The following is a 17477-nucleotide window of genomic DNA, read 5'->3' on the forward strand; positions in this document are numbered from 1 at the left end:
AAAGTGATTCAATCAACATACTCGGACACATAGATGTATTAAAAACATTTCAAGCCTGAAGGGAAGATGAAAAATGATGGAGAGATGAACTGAAACATTTTTTTCTTAGATCCTTCTGCTAGTCCTGGGTAGAGAAGAGACAGAACATCCTCAGATAAAGATAACATAGATAAAGGCAATCTCTCCAAGGATGAAAACCTTTGTTTGGATGGTCAGCCTGGGTGACATTTCAAGTTATATCATTCATATAGACATTAGTTTCCATCCACTGCGTAGATATATGATGTAAAAGCACGTTAAAGAACAATGAGAACTACCCATTTGTCCGCTGGACTTCCTACTCTATATGGAATGGAATGTGGCTTCATTATCCTTTTGGGCTTAGAGGTTAAAATATATAGAATATGGTCCATTTGCACTTTATAGCGGCAAACAAGAGTGTTTGAATAGTAGCAAATCCCTACTAAGAACAATGCAGATATTATCTTACATTTTTACAATTAGTTAAGCAAAACAGGTTAGTAGAATTAGAGATGCATTGATTGTAAATTCTAGATGTTGTTGATACATTGTCAAAGATTTTTCTTCACTCTCTCTCTCTCTTTCTCTTTTACTTTTTCCGGATTTTATAGGTAAGAAAGCTGCTTTATTAGCTTTGAAACAAAAGAGAGCTACAACAAAAGGAAAGAAAGAACCAAAAGACAGGGAAAAAGGAGGGGGCAACAAAAACAAGACACCAAGGAAAATCAAACACAAAAAAGGAGTTACCTAAGATTACACACCAAGAAAGAGGAAGAGAGGAGGAACAAATAACTCAAAACTTCTCTCCAAAGTTTCAGGTTGGGCAGGACATAATTACTCTCCAGAGTTTCTGGCTGGTGGTATTCTTTTGAAGTTTCAGTTTCAGAGAGAAACATCGACATCTAATCCTCCAACATGGGGTCATAGATTCAATCCCAGGTTACACATTGGGGGAGAGATAGAGAGAGCAGTGCATCTCACCACTTATCAATTTCAAGATCCTATATGTCCATTCTCGTAGTTAATCATGTTTTCCTCGATTGCTCATTACTCTAGCCAGCAAAACGTAGCAAGCTTTCATCTAGTGAATGTAATTTCAAATTATTTCAACAACTTTCACCAATTAACAATTAAGAAGAATTTTCAAATAACACTACTAAAGCTACTATGAATTACTAAAACATAATCATTTCCAATTCTAGTTTTTTCATATAGAACTATTCCACATATTGCAGATGGAACCAAAGTGAAAAGTCCATAACCTGGCAGAAGAAATAAAAAGGAAACGCCCAAAAGTGTTCATTCAATACTATTATGGTTCTAGGTAACCAATACTTGTAAGGGGCATAGTTGTCGTTGAGGCAAGGCAAGCCAAAGTGGTGTCTAGGCCCCAAGAAGGCACCTGGTGGCCTAAGGTATTACATATAAAGAGGGGGGTTTAGGTGTATAATATTAACGTTTCTTCTTAATTTTTTTAAAGAGGGAGTTGTGTAAAAGAACAAGTTTCGTTCCTTTTACGTATAAATATAAGGGGCTAAATGGCAAATGTATAAAATGAGGACGTAGTTTGCTTTAGTCATAAAATATACAGTGAAAAACAAATCGATTAGAAAAGAAGACTGAAGATGTGCCTTCTTCCTCTCTCCTCCTTGATGCCTGACGCCTAACACTGGAGATAATACGGAAAACAGATCCAAAGACGGATAATATCTAGAACAGTTAGGTACCAGATAACCCTCCTTTCTTCTGCTGCTGCTGCTTCTGCTTCTGAGAGGCGGTGGCAGTTTGCTGGTGCTGCTTCCTCTTCTTCTTCCTTTCTTTCCCTCATTTCCCAATTCCCCCTGCCCACACCTCCCATTTCCCTACCTTTTTCTCCTTCTTTTGGTCTAGGTGCCTTGACGAACATGGGGACTTACCACCTTGGGGCTCAATGGTTGCCTTGCCACCTAGGCATTGCCTTGACAACTATGCCATGAGGTCTCCCGCTTTATTAAATCCTTTTCAGAAAAAATGCAATTGTACAAGGTTTTCACCCATGAAAGTTGATATAAGCAGTAAAATATTATGCAAGCCAATCCAAATATTGCCTTACCAGAAAGTTTGACTTATCAAATAATTTAACCAAAACCAGTTTTCAGGAATCTCTAGCTGTAACACCAACTTACTTGGAATCAACAGCTAACTTTCTTCCTAATTGATTTCTCTGGTTTCCAGGATTGGAAAGTTGAACATGTGCAACTGGGAAGAACCTATGCCAAAAAAAAAAAATTAATAGACAACCAACATAAGTTCTCCTCGTCACACTCACAGACGCATACTATACATGTGTAGAGTAGATTTTAAGACCAGGGGGAATTAGCTTGCTTAGATAAACAGCACCCTGATGAGCTACATCAAGGGCTGATGGCCACTTCAACCATTGGATTGGTCATGTGTCAAATTCATGGCCCATCATTTCAGCTTCCTTGCAGTTTCAGGCTTCATCTGTCAAAATGTTGAGGTTTTCATCCAAAAGAAAAGGCTTTATTTGGGAAGACGTGACAATGCCGTTCAGCTGAAATTTCAGCATGAGTGCTACATGTGGACCTTGTTCCTTGTTCAAGCCTACCACATTGCAAATGTGGGTGCCTCCATTGGCGGAGGACTCCACACCCATTTCACCAGTTCAAGTTTGAAGCCAAAACGAACATGGAATATTGCTCCAAAGTGGCATCCAAGTGATAAAGAAAAATGCCACATTAAAATCTGTTAAATGATATTTCTGTAGTCTTGAAGCTTCAGACTCCCTTCAGAGAACGTTCCATTTGTCATTTTGGGTTAAAAATTAACTGGAAAGATGGGTACAGGATCCTCTATGGCATTGACCCACCCATGTCTGCCATATGGCAGTTGGTGAACTTTATCAAATCTCTCAGCCACTGTGGTGATTTTACAAAACCCTAGAGAGAGCGGGAGCTATTAAAAAATATAAATATTTTACCTGTGCATTTCATTGCAAAATGTAAGAAAAGAGAGCTTTCCAGACTCAGAAAGAACCACTAGAAGATCTCTTCCCTGTGTCTACAAAAGCAAGAAGCACGCACCATAATTAAGTCAACTTAAACAGTTGAAATTCTGATCTCTCTTTTGACTACTTTTGTTTAATTTCTTTTCAAAGAGACATAACTAGCTAGAAACATCTAATAACATGATAACACCTGTTCCCATTTATCTATCCACAACAAATACTTGGTAATACAAAATGCTTCATAATAAATCTATTGTGCTGGAAAGTTGGAACTGTAAAAAAAAAAACAAACAGACCTGTGGAATTGGTGCACGGAACTTTTCATTCCAGCGCACAACTGCAAGATCCTTAATTGTTCCAAACACAGCCTGTTCACAAATAGACTGTACAACCCCATCCTCACCAATTACTACCAACTCTATAGATGTTTCCTGATCAGAAGACCATCAAGACATTAAATGCCAAATAAAAAATATTGCTCCAATGAAAAGGATCTGCTAATTGTTATATCAGAATATAAAATTCAAAAACAAGGTGATGGTATACTCCCCCCCCCCCCGAAAAAAAAATAAATAAATAAATAAATAAGCCAGAAAGGAACCAGAGGTTAGTGATGTGATACTTCTAAGTATGAATGATATTTACTATCCACATTTCATTTTATGAATAATACTCCAAGAATCAGAATTAAGCAAAATTTTGGGCCGCTAAGAAACAACACATACAAAACGAGTGCAGCTGAGATGCAGATATCAAGATAGACTAGTGACTAAACTAGAGAGAACAGAATCAGGAATTAAAGCATCTGAAAGAACTTTTAAAGGTTGCACCATATGTGACAATATGTGTTAAGTCAATAACATGGTTCTTTAATGTACAACCATGACTGCAAAAAATAAGTCATTTGATGCAGATAAGTCACACAATGGGCTTATTTTATTGGAAATAAGCCTTGGGTGGGGTTATGTATGCATTCGGCCCTTGATTCCATATGTTTTGTGTGTAATGGGCCACTTTAATGAGCCTAAAATGTGGGTACAAGGAAGGCATACGGGATTAAGCTTAGTAGTAGCTTATTTTCATATTTCCTAGGTTTATTCAAGAGTCCTTTCATATTTCTAGGTAGAAGTCTAATAGCCACGAGAGTATCTCCTAGTTTTTAGTATTTGCATTTTTGAATTCCAAGGCAGCATTAAGTGCCTTCCATTATCAGTTTTCAAAGTCTGGTTAGTAGTTCCTATGTCTTGGGAATAGCTTTCTAGGTCTTGGGGGTCCATGTCTAGGAATTGTTATCAATGTATGGGGAATTCCAAAGGGGTTTTGGAATTCTAAGAGTTTCTTAATGTTATTGTGATGTACTCAAGATTTCCATCTCTATATAATGCAAAGGCAACCATGAATTGAAAACAAACTACTCTCATTGAGAATTTTTGCTTGTGAGAGTCAAGTGGGACCAAGGTGGAACTCCTTCGATCGCGACATCGGTGGGACTCCGACGGTTGGGCAATAGTGGGACTCTAGGCTGCCACCTATATATCTTCATCTTCAACTATCATCATCCTCATCATCTCCATCATCCATTCCTGCAACCATACTCCATCAGCCTCCATCATACCTACCCATAACCCACTCAAACCAGATTCAGATCAGAATCCTCTTCCAGATTCGATCTTGGCTTGCTTACCCTCTCGGGTTTGCATCATCATTTGCTGAAAGTTTAAGGCAAACAGACAATGGGAAGGTCAAAAATCAGTTAGAAGTGTAGTGAGGGAGGACAAAAGTGATTATAAACATAAGAAATGGCCCTAGACAGAGTGGAAACAGAAGGACACGATCGTTGTAGCCAACCCCATGCAGTTTGGGTGAGGAACTAACTTGAATCATAGAATTACAATTTTTTTGCAATCAGTCAGAAACTACCTCAACATTTTCATTTTATATCACAAGGTGCAATCCATTTCAACCAGAATCCTCATTTTAGTTGAAAACCTCTTAATATCAAAACGGGTGAAGGCAAAAAAACTACTTGTATTTTCCCTTTCCCTTCCCCTCCCCCCCCCCCCCGACACTTCTTTTAGGCACCATTGAAAGATGTGTTGGTATTCAGAGATGCAGTCTCCTATACTCACTATGATTGAAGATTTGCAATCTTAACTAGATTGCACCAGCCCAACCATATTTTAGCTTTCTTTTATTTTCTTATATAATTCCTCCTTCAATAGATTAGCATAAAATGGGCACAAATACATGTCTACTTGTCAATTTTATGCATTACATTAACACTATTTTCAGTAAATCATATTTGTAAGGTGAGAACCAAAATAAATAAATGAATAAAACTGGAATTTCATTTATGATCTATAAAGCTCGAATTTAGGTATATGTCTACTTACCAATTTTATGCATTAAATTAACACTATTTTCAGTAAATCAGAATTGTAAGGTGAGAACCAAAATAAATAAATGAATAAAACTGGAATTTCCTTTATGATCCATAAACCTAGAATTTAGATCCTAAGCAAACTAATGTAAAACAATTTTAAATAACACAAATCTATTGCTTATTGGCAATTTAATTAAACATTCAACAAACAGTCTGTTTTTTATGCAGAATTGGTACATCAACTGGATTTCAAACCAGGTCCATACCTGGCCCCTATTTGGAATTATTTAATTCCAATTTCCCAGCCGATATTCTGCCCAAGGATAGCTATCGGCCAGCCTTATTTGGAGGGAGAACATTGTTCAGTTTTAGAAAGGAAGAAGAAGGAGAAGAAGAGAGGAGAAGAGAGGAGCTAACACGGTTTGGTGATGAATCTGTTGTCTCAAACTAGAGACTAACTTGCTTATATTGAAAAGAATTAGAAATTACACAGGGGCCCCTGGCCTTATACAAATAACAGAAGAAACATAAAATACATGGGGTTATGTACAAGAATACCCCTGAAATTACTATTCTTAACACTCCCCCTCAAGCTTGGTGGTATATGTCATACATGCCCAGCTTGTTCAACAAACAGTCAAAGTGATGAGTGCTAAGTCCTTTGGTGAAGATGTCAGCCACTTGTTCATTTGTCTTCACAAAAGGAGTACAGATGGTCTTTGACTCAATCTTTTCCTTGATAAAATGTCTATCAACCTCAACATGCTTTGTCCTGTCATGGTGCACTGAGTTGTGAGCAATACTTATGGCTGCCTTGTTGTCACAATATAAACTCATAGGTTTAACAGTCTCAAATCCCAATTCTTGAACAAGTTTCTTCAGCCACAAGATTTCACACACTCCGTGAGCCATGGCTCTAAATTCTGCCTCAGCGCTCGACCTAGCCACCACAGGTTGCTTCTTACTGCTCCAAGTAACCAAATTTCCACCAACAAAAGTACAGTATCCTGAAGTGGATCTTCGATCAGAAATAGATCCAGCCCAATCAGCATCAGTGTCTGCTTCAATCCTCAAGTGACCATTTCTAGAGAAGAGAAGACCTTTTCCGGGGCATGACTTTAAATATCTGAGGATCCTGTAAACTGCATCAAGATGTCCCATTTTGGGTGCATGCATAAACTGACTTACCACTCCAACAGCATAGGCTATGTCAGGTCGGGTAAAGGAAAGATAGATTAGCTTGCCTACCAATCTCTGATATTTTTCAGCATCTACAAGAGGTTCACCACAATCTTCCCCTAGTTTGTGATTCTGATCAATAGGGGAGGAGACTGGTTTACATCCTACGTATCCTGTCTCTGTAAGTAGATCAAGGACAAACTTCCTTTGACAAACATTGATCCCTTGCTTGGATCTTGAAACTTCAATCCCCAAAAAATACTTCAATGGACCAAGATCTTTGATCTCAAACTGCTGAGCCAAGTAAAGTTTAAGTTTTGAGATTTCAGCCTCGTTGTTTCCCGTGACCACAATGTCATCAACATATACAATAAGAGCTGTAATAGTGTTGCCCTTCCTTTGTATAAACAAAGTGTGATCGGCTTGACTTTGGATGTATCCATTCTGTAGGATAGCTTGTCTAAACCTCTCAAAACAAGCCTTAGGAGATTGTTTAAGGCCATAAAGAGCCTTCCTAAGACGACACTCTTTTCCATTGCCACCAGGATGCTGGAACCTAGGAGGAGAGTGCATGTAGACCTCTTCTTCTAAGTCACCATGTAAGAATGCATTCTTCACATCAAGCTGGTACAATGGCCAATCAAGATTTGCAGCCATTGAGAGGAGAACCCGAATCGAATTATGCTTGGCCACTGGAGCTAAGGTTTCCTGATAATCAATGCCATACACCTGGGTATAGCCCTTGGCAACCAGTCTTGCCTTATATCTCTCTACAGTACCATCAGACTTGAACTTGACTGTGAATACCCATCTGCATCCAACAGGAACTCTCCCCTTTGGGAGTTCAACAAGATCCCAAGTGTGATTCTTCTCAAGGGCCACCATCTCTGTATTCATTGCTTCTCTCCATTTTGGACCAGCCCTAGCCACTGCTACATTCTTAGGAATAGAGATGGAGGAGATAGCCACAGTGAAGGCAACACCTGTAGGGGAGATAGAATCATAGGAGACAAACTTGGCAATGGGATTAGTACAAGCCTAAGTTCCCTTGCGGTGAGCAATAGGAAGATCTAAGTCTGAGGATGTAAGAGTAGAGGAAGGTATACCTGTCTCAATGGATGGAGGCTCAGGATGAGGAGACGAAGAAGGATTTTGGCAGGTCTTCTTTATAGGAAGCCATTAAGAAGGGTTTCTCTTGTCCTTTGTACACACCAGTAGCTCCCCCTATTCTCTGTTCACCTGTGCATTCGGAGGCTCCCCCTCAACAACAATATCCTCAGAACTTTTCTTTCCCTTGTCAATCTAAAAAGGGGAAATGGGAACAAGAGAGGAGGAAGGAAAGGAAACAAACTCAGGAGCCTCTTCAACCTCACCACCAAGAGATGAACACTCCCCCTGAAGAGGTGACTGAAAATACAGGATGGTTTCAAAGAAATTGACATCTTTGGAGATAAGCCACCGACAGGTAGGAGGGTGATAACATGTGTATCCTTTGGAGATAGAGGAATACCCAAGAAAGAGGCACTTCAAGGCCTTAGGATCCAATTTAGTGCGGGCAGATTGGCTAATATGGACATAGCAGATGCAACCAAAGACCCGTGGGGGAAGGGAGAAAGAAGAAGAAAGTGAGGGTAAGACCTCAAGAGGGACTCTGAAGTTCAAGACACTGGAGGGCATATGATTGATAAGAAAGAAACCAGTGAGTAAGGCATCGGACCAAAAGATTTTTGGAACATGCATTGTAAACCAAAGGGACCGGGCCACTTCCAGCAGGTGGCGGTTTTTTCTTTCGGCAACCCCATTTTGTTGAGGGGTATCAACACAAGCCACCTGGTGGATAATGCCATGGTCAGAAAAAAAAGACTCCAAACCACCATACATATCCTCTCCACCTTTATCAGAACGGACAATCTGAATACGAGTTTGAAACTGGGTATACACCAACTCATAAAAATTTTTAAACGCAGCATAGACATCACTCTTTTGTTTCAAGAGATAAACCCAAGAAACTCGAGAGAAGTCATCAATGAAGGAGACAAAGTAGCGAAAGCCACGTAAAGAAGTAACGGGGGAAGGACCCCAAACATCAGTGTGAACAATGTGAAAAGGTGAAATAGATCTATTACCAGAAGATGGATAAACTGCCTTACAACTTTTTGCAAAAAGACAAGGTTCACAATGAAAAACATGATTAACAGGAAAAGAGGTAAATAAATGTGGCAACAGTTTCCTCATAACAGAAAAATAAGGGTGTCCCAAACGCCGATGCCAAAGCAAAATATCCTCCTGTGTGCGTCCGCCATGTTGCCCACACACATAAGATTGAGCTTTCGCCACAAGGGAAGCACAAGTGTCCAGAACATATAATCCATCAGCCTCACGTCCACTGCCAATCACCCTCTTCGTTACCAAATCCTTAAAGAGACAATGGGTAGGAAAAAAAGTGACAAAGCAGTTCAAAGATTTAGTCAATTGGCTAACTGAAAGAAGATTAGTAGCAAAGTTGGGAATATGAAAGACAGACTTCAAAGGGATAGATGGAGTAACTTGGACATCTCCCTTACCCGAAATGGAAGCAAGAGAACCATTAGCAATCTTTACCTTATCTTTCCCAGAACAAACAGAGTAGGAATTAAAAAGTTGAGACCTACCAGTCATATGGTCTGTGGCCCCTGAGTCAATGACCCAGGGAGTGGTGCCAGAAAAGGTAGAGACCTGTAGAGCAGTGGAAGTAGTGGTAGCAGTAGAGGAGGAACCATCCAAGTGGGCTACAATCCGACGAAAAGCAGCTATGTCTTCCTTGGAGAGGGAGGATGGATCAGACTCATGAACCCCAACATGGGCCTTAGGCCCATTCTTCTTCTGTCCTTTCTGTCCTCTAGATGAAGTAGAGGATGGTTTCCCATGAAGATCCCAAACTTGCCACAGTAGTCACAGGAGAATCGACCTTTACCAGCCCCCTTAGTAAAGGTCGGACAGTCCTGTGGAGTGGATGAAACAAGAGCAGAGCGCTCAACAACGGGGGTTGTCTCCATAGCACCTCTACGGGTCTCCTCACGCTGTAAATAACCACATACCTCCTCCAGGGAGGGAAGACTTGGTCGGCCAAGGATCTGCACCCTTAAGGGTTCAAACTCAGGGTTAAGACCTCCAAGAAGGAACAAGACCCTCTCCTTCTCAAACAACTGATGCACTTTAGGCTCATCAACAAGACACAGCTAGAGGTCTCTGTAGTGATCATACTCCTCCCAAAGTCCCACAACAAGACTATAGTACTCAGAGATACTTTTGTCCACCTGGCGCAAGCTAACAATCTGTTGGAGAAGTTGATAAACCTTTGTAGAGTCCCCCACTCTATCGAAAATACGAGCAACACTATCCCAAATGTCTTTGGCAGTCTCCTTGCTCATAAACCTGCTTCCAATCTCCGGCTTCATCGAAAAAATAAGCCAAATCATCACAAGGGAGTTCTCGGTTTCCCATTTGGAGTAACCTGGATCAGTGGAGGAAGGAGCCTTAAAGCTCCCTGATATATATACCAACTTCCCCCTACTCCGAAGAATGAGCTTCATAGACCGTGACCAATCCAAGAAATTATGATTGCCAAGCTTGACAATAGGGAGCTAAACATTTGGATTCTCATATGAAGGGGTTAAAGGCAAGGCTGCTGCAACAGTTGGGATTGCAGATGTCTCAACAGTTTTTTCACCAATTGTGACTTCAAAGCAAACACTTGGGGACCAAACAACAGCACCACAAGCAAAAACAGTTGGTTCTCAAGAAACAGCAGCAAAAAACAGAGACAAACTAGACCAAAAACCTTGAAATAGCTTGTAGAACTTCACACAATCATCAAACAGCAGCAGAGTAAAAAGGAATAATCTTCCTTACCAAAAAACGATAGTAGATAGCCCAAAAAAACTCCCAAACCAAGTTCTATTGAAGTGCTCTGTTGAATCAACAACTCTGGCTGGCGGAAAAAAGAGCAGAAATGGCCTGGCCGAAATGCAGTGTTGACCCTTAGCAGCTTCCAAGAGGCTTGAGGGAATACAAGGGGATGAAAAAAGGCTTCCAAACAAAACTAGAGCACTTGGTTGCTCTCCATTTGGATTGCAAACAAGAAAGAAACAGATTTGAGAAGGTATTCTAGGTTATCCTTCAAAGATCAACAAGAAACAAGGGAAAGGGTTTGCTCTTCACCTTCCAAGCAGCCTTCTATCACCTTCAAACTCCAAGAGCAAGATGCTCTGATACCATGTTAAGTTTTAGAAAGGAAGAAGAAGAGAGGAGAAGAGAGGAGCTAACACGGTTTGGTGATGAATCTGTTCTGTCTCAAACTAGAGACTAACTTGCTTATATTGAGAAGAATTAGAAATTACACAGGGGCCCCTGGCCTTATACAAATAACAGAAGAAACATAAAATACATGGGGTTATGTACAAAAATACCCCTGAAATTACTATTCTTAACAAATATAGCTATTGGTTTGCTGATTCAAGGAGATAGTTCATCAATCAAGTGCTGCCTAGTTACAGTTTAATTCTATCCAAGGATTAACTATCTAGCTTGCCTATTTGGGAGGATATCGATCAACAGCTAGTTTGGAGATAATTGACCAGATCTTGTGGCCCCATGGCCAGCTATTGTTAAAGACCAATGCTATTGCGTGGAAGGCTGTTAGACAGATTAGTCTTTGTTTCTAATTAGGATATTATTCATTTATTTGATGTAAATATGTAATTAGAGTTAGAGATAATTTAGGATTATTTCCTTTAATGCGGTAAAGACTAAAGAGGAGGTATCTACTCAGATTTGGTGGGTCATGAGTCATGACAGCTTGGGTGGAGTACTTTGACTGCAAAAGGGTTGCTGCCTTGTGTGCGGTTTTAGAGGTTTAGTATTTTAGTTATTTTGTATATTAGGAATAGGAGTTTTATTTTAATTGGATTTTTGTTTTGAGATATTTCTAGAAGAACCTAGGATGTCATCAGTCGGATTTATAAATAAAGGAATAGGCTGATAACCAGCCAAGTCGAGTTTGAAAAAAAAAAAAGAGACTTTTGGTTAAACCTTGCTATGCTGTGAGATGCAGTGGAGAAGGATGAGATGCCTGTATCTGTGAGTGGATGAGAGACCCGCGAGAGAGCAGGATACTCAATCCAATCCTATCCTTATTCTCTATCTTCTATTTTCTTCTATGTTTCTATTTCAATCAATTTCATTGTGTGATATGCTACAGGTTCTGCAATCGATTAAGGAATGTATTCTACAAGTTCATCAATTGTTGCCCAGTTTTGAAGACCAAACCAGCATTAAACTTTGTTCAAGAAGATCCTGCCTGGGGCTATGTCCTTTGTGATCCAGCTCTACATTAGTTTTTCTTAAAATGAGGATACATCTAATCAAAAAATTTATAAAACAGAAGCATCTAGTAAATGTAAACATGTACAACTGGTCACAAGACAGTTGCTAACAGTGACAACAAAAACTTGATATCCACTAATGAACATTCTGGTGTACATTGGTAGAGTTAACACCACCTATAACTCATGGTTTTATTTCCTGGTAAACTCTTCCCCTGACTCATGAATTGGGAAAAGATATTTAGCTGTGCAGAGCAGCAGCATTATTGATGTTCAAGTAACAAAAACGATAACACCACAAGTCAACACACGACTCTATCCCTATGCTATATATTGATTATTTAAATATGTTGGGCCATATATGTGCCTCACCATACAGAATCGTAAGAAAGGTGAGCTTATTGCCCTAGGATAAGGCGATGGAGCTTAAAAGGAGATACTTTGAAATTATTTACTATTGAAGTGGTCAAACAAGGAAAGTGGAACTTTGAGAGAGACACTAATATGATATGGAATGAGATGACTGTTTGTATTATGAAGGTTGTTAAAGATGTCGCCAGTCCTCTAGAGAGACTTGGTGGTGTGATGATGAGGTTCAAGTAGTCATTAAGACCAAGAAAACTAGTTTTAAGACATGGTAAAGGAATAAGGATGTAGAGGATCTACAAAAGTATATATTTGCCATAAATGAAGCTGAGATGATTGTGTAAAAGCAAGGGCAAAGAAATATGAAGATTTTTATAACAATATCAGCACAAAGGAAGGGGAAAAAGCTATCTATAAGATAGCTAAAGTGAGGGAAAGGAAGAGTAGAGATCTCGACCATGTTAGATGTATTAAAAGTGAAGATGGCAAAATACTAACAAGGGATAAGGACATTAAGAAGAGAAGGGGAGGTTATTTTTGCATCCTACTAAATGAAGACACTTCGAGTAATAGTGTTCCGGAACACTGTATTATCCATCAAGCAACCACACATATATACGGAAAATTAGGGTGTTTGAAGTAAAAGAAGCTTTAAAGAGGATGAAAGTAGGCAAGGCACAAGGCCTAGATGAGGTCCCAATAGAAGTATGAAAGAGCTTAGGAATTTGTGGTTTATCTTAGCTAACCAACCTGTTTAATAAGATTACGAACACAAGGAAAATGGTAGATGAATGCAAGAGAAGCATCATGGTTCCAATTTACAACAATAAAGGTGATATTTAGAGCTGCAATAACTATAGAGGCATAAAACTAATGAGTCATACACTCATACTATGAAATGTGGGAGAGGGTTATTGATACCCATCTACGACAAGAAACTACTATTACGGAGAACCAATTTGGTTTTTAGCCAGGAAGATCCACGACAGAAACTATTTACTTACTTAGGAGACTCATGGAAAGATTTAGAAATTGGAAGAAGGATCCCCATATGGTCTTTATTGGCCAAGAAAAAGCTTATGACGAAGTCCCTAGAGAAGAGAAGTGATTCAAATAAATATGTCGACATAATTAAAGATATGTATGATGGTGCGGTGACAAATGTAAGAACTATGGGGGGATCAAGGTAGTGAATTTCCAATTACAATTGAGTTACATCAAGGATCAGCTTTAACCCCTTATTTGTTTACGCTTATCACGGATGATTTACCTAGAGACATTCAAGATGAGGTTTCTTGGTGTATGCTTTTTTCTGATGATATTGTCTTTGGGTGGATGAGACAAAAGCAGGAATTAGCGCCGAGTTGGAGTTATGGAGATCAGCCTTAGAATCAAAAGGTTTTAAGATAAATAGAACTAAGATGGAGTAAATGGTGTGTAACTTTGGTTACACTAGGACGGATAATGAGGTGGTGAAAATTGATGAGAGGGAGATTCCGTGAAGTGATTATTTTAGGTATTTGGACTCAATCATAAATCAAAAAGGTTATATAGAGGATGATGTTTCACAGTGATGGATGAAGTGGAGAGGTGTGTCCAGAGTGTTACGTGATCGTCGTATTCCTTTAAAACTTAAGAGGAAAATTTTATATGACAGACATACGACCGGTTATGATGTATGGTGCGGAATGTTGGGCAATTAAGAAACACCATATTGATAAAACTCAATGTAGCAGAGATGAGGATGTTGAGATGGATGAGTGGTAAAACTAGGAAGGATAAAGTAAGGAATGATCAGATAAGAGCTGGTTTGGTAGTAGCTCCGATACATGATAAGCTACAAGAAAGTCGTTTGAGGTGGCATGGCCATGTTCAACAGAGGCCTTTGGATACTCCAGTACGGAGGAGTGGTTTCATTCAGATTGAAGGAACTAAAAAAGAGCCAGGGGCAGACCTAAAATGACCTTCGAGAAGTGGTGAGGAAAGATATGCATAGCTTAACCCTTGTATCAAGTATGACCTCAAATAGAGCTGATTAGAGGGCAAGGATCCATGTTGCTGACCACGTTTAGTTGGAATAAGGCTGAGTTGTCCTCATTTGACTCTTCCAATTTTGTGAATGAGTAGATGTCAAAAATTTACTAAAAAGGCACAAAAACATTAGAAAGAGTCCCAAGACATAAGAAGACCAATGAATAAGGAAAACATGGGGAAAAAGCAAAGGTCCCCATAATATTATAGAAATCATACAGGGATAAGTACCAAGTATAGCTTAAACATCTACAGTTCTTCAAATATTTATTTAGTTTTGCCCTGTTTCTCCCTTTCTTACTGCTGGTGTTTTGAACTTTGAGAGCATAACAATGTCACTACAAAACGACTCCTGAGTTTCCCTAAAGAACACAATGTTTTTCCCCAATACTGTGAAACTTCCCACAAATTTCAAGGAATCAATTCATTCACTATAACAGAACCACTGTTATTTGAGTAATTACTTGATGATTTCAGGGATTAAATGAATTTCTCCACCAGCATTACTTGACCTAGCTACTTCTCGGAAACCTGGGCTTCTGGCACTAAATGACAGAAAAGTATGGGAAATGCAACCTTTTGGTAAAAGGTCAAAGTATTTGAAAAGAGAGAACCAGTAATATTTTTTAAAAAGTTTCCAAATTAACAGAATATATAAAGATAAGGGATATTAGTTAATGGACCAGTGCTCCACTTTGAAATAATTGAAGGGCACAACTGCACAAGTACAGTAGCATCTTAATATTCTTTGAGATCCATCACTGTGGAAGACGGGATATAATGTAAGAACTCAACTCATTAAGCCTCATCCCAACTACATATCATATGCAGTTCTATAAAAAATAAAAATATGCGGCATACATTTAATGTACAGTTCTATTACACCAACGAAATTACACTTTACCCTATGCCATTTCATAATAATAATAACAACAACCACCACCACCACCACCACAACAACAACAACAGAAAAAAACTAACAATTATAATGGTGAGGGTATTTGTTTTGTGGTGTTTTTGGTGTCTCCGTAGTGTTCCACAATTGCACATCGGGAGCAAACTTTCAATCAACTACCAGACAGTATCACCTTCAGAAAAATAAATATCACCAAGACACACTAGTGAAACAAACAAACAAAGACCTAGGCAGGAACAACACTTCACGCCAAGAAATAACTTGTTTGATGATGATTATATCAGATATTTCAAGTTCCTACTAAAACACCGGGCTTCTTCAGAACATGACAGAAAATGCAATTGTTTCTACTTAATAGGAAGGGCACAAAACTAAGCTCCCATTACTTCCGCATGAATCACCTTTCTGTACTGCATAGATGGAAGGATTTTATTTCAGGTAAGACTCTCTACACAGGAAATTGGTCTGAGCTCCCAAAAGACAACCACGCCATAATTTTAATTCTCTTCCCATTTTTTGTACCATGTGAAACTAATCATAGACTACAAATTTGAAACTCACAAATATATGTCCTATACTAGGGAAAAATTGAAGAGTGAAGCAAACGGCGCAGTGATCTTGGTACGGGGCATCTCCTAATGATGGTTAAAGACGAAAAGCTGTCACTGATGAACCTAGCAAAGAAACCAGTGGAACTAATAAAATCGCAGAGAAAGTAAGCATTTTCTTTTCCGAACTAGAACCTTCCCAAAGACCACGTCGAATGACGAAGAAGAGCGGAGATGTCCATGAACGGCCTGAAGAACTGCAGTCCCCTTAAGCACGCATTTCGCTACATAATGGTCGCCATTCGAATCTGGTCGGTACTGAACAGAAGACGAGTCCTCCTCTGCGGTCGCCATTACCGTTTGTCCCACAACAGATCTCCTCTTAGCAATGTTCTATGGCCTCCTACTTCCAAAGACTTCTATTAACCCCGATAGAGAGAGGACCCGATTCTGGTTCAATCCGGGTTTGGCCAGTTTTATTGATCAAACCATGTTCGTTGAAAGATATGAATAATAATTTAGGGTAAGTTCTATCAATTTGGCTAGTCTCCACGGAGCCCAGTTCTCTTTGGGGTTAGGGGGTGCGCAGGCCACGCCCACACAGAGTGGGGCGAAATGACCACCTCACCCCGATGAAAGGCGGAAATCTCATCCCTTGAGATACCAACATATGTTCTCAGAGTCCGGATCCTCTACTTTCGCCTGCCCCTACTTCCATGTGTGCCCTACACACAACTGGATGCGCAAAGACCGCCTTACCCCTGCCTGAACACCTTGCCTGAGTGGGGGTAAGGCGGTCTTTATGCGCCTCATTATGTGTAGGGCGCACATGGAAGTAGGGGCAGGCGGAAGTAGAGGATGTCGATTCATGTTCTCATTGGCTACCACACACATGTGGCCCCTGTGCTCCCCCAGTGAGAATGCCCCCCCCCCCCTTTTACTCAAACTCCTTTAATTTAAACTTCGTTTTTTATTTTTAAAAAAAAAATCACTCCTCTTTCTCCCTAAATATTTTAAAATCCCTAAATTACATTGTCACCTCTCTACCGCAGTCTCCATCGTTTTCCCCCATCTCTCTATCTCTCACCCTTCCTTTGTATCTCTATCCCTCACAATAATTGAGAAGAACATAGGAGTGAAGGGTAGGGTGGTGTACCCTCTAGTGCCATCAGAGCACTCAAAATATGATCATCTTCATCAAAACAAACCCCTCGTTACCAACAAACACCACCACCGCAGGCCCAACATTGCATCCTCCTCCCTCTCTATCACCAGTACCCAAGCATGTTTCCACTCCCTTCAATCTACCATGTTACAACTGTTTATCCGAGAAGCTTGAGTCGTTGTTACATATAAGGGACCTCCTAGCTCTGACACCAGGTTACGACCACTCATCCTTAAAACTTGAGTTGTTAAGTAAAGGGCCACAATAATGTATATACACACAACAACACGACCAATGAGGGTACAACATCTAATGATAGGCTTTTTATATATCATGTTAAAACTTATAGATTTTCCCCATCTCTCTATCTCCCCCCCCCCCCACCTCCCCTCTGTATTTTTCTCCCTCGCAACAATTGGGAAGAACATAACAATGAAGGACAAGTCGGTGTACTATTCTCTAGTGCCACTATAACGCTCAAAATATGATCATCTTCAT

At 39.7% G+C, this 17477-nt stretch overlaps 1 protein-coding gene across 3 annotated transcripts in view; it reads right to left on the bottom strand.

Annotated features, from left to right (window-relative positions):
* The window catches only part of LOC122642163 (splicing factor 3B subunit 3), a 79415-nt gene extending 63198 nt beyond the window's left edge, over nt 1-16217 (bottom strand). The window contains exons 1-4 of one of the 3 annotated variants that reach the window (XM_043835588.1): nt 16010-16217; nt 3325-3459; nt 3002-3081; nt 2187-2270 (exon numbers count right to left, since the gene is read on the bottom strand). In XM_043835588.1, coding sequence (XP_043691523.1) covers nt 2187-2270; nt 3002-3081; nt 3325-3459; nt 16010-16168 — 458 coding nt within the window. In that variant the 5' untranslated portion in view covers nt 16169-16217. Of the gene's footprint in view, nt 1-2186; nt 2271-3001; nt 3082-3324; nt 3460-15844; nt 15970-16009 lie in introns of those variants that run through there. The other 2 variants (XM_043835587.1, XM_043835590.1) reach the window with 2 other exon arrangements.
* Nucleotides 16218-17477: the final 1260 nt, after the last annotated feature.

Source organism: Telopea speciosissima, chromosome 10, assembly GCF_018873765.1.
Source record: "Telopea speciosissima isolate NSW1024214 ecotype Mountain lineage chromosome 10, Tspe_v1, whole genome shotgun sequence".
NCBI classification, from domain to species: domain Eukaryota; kingdom Viridiplantae; phylum Streptophyta; class Magnoliopsida; order Proteales; family Proteaceae; genus Telopea; species Telopea speciosissima.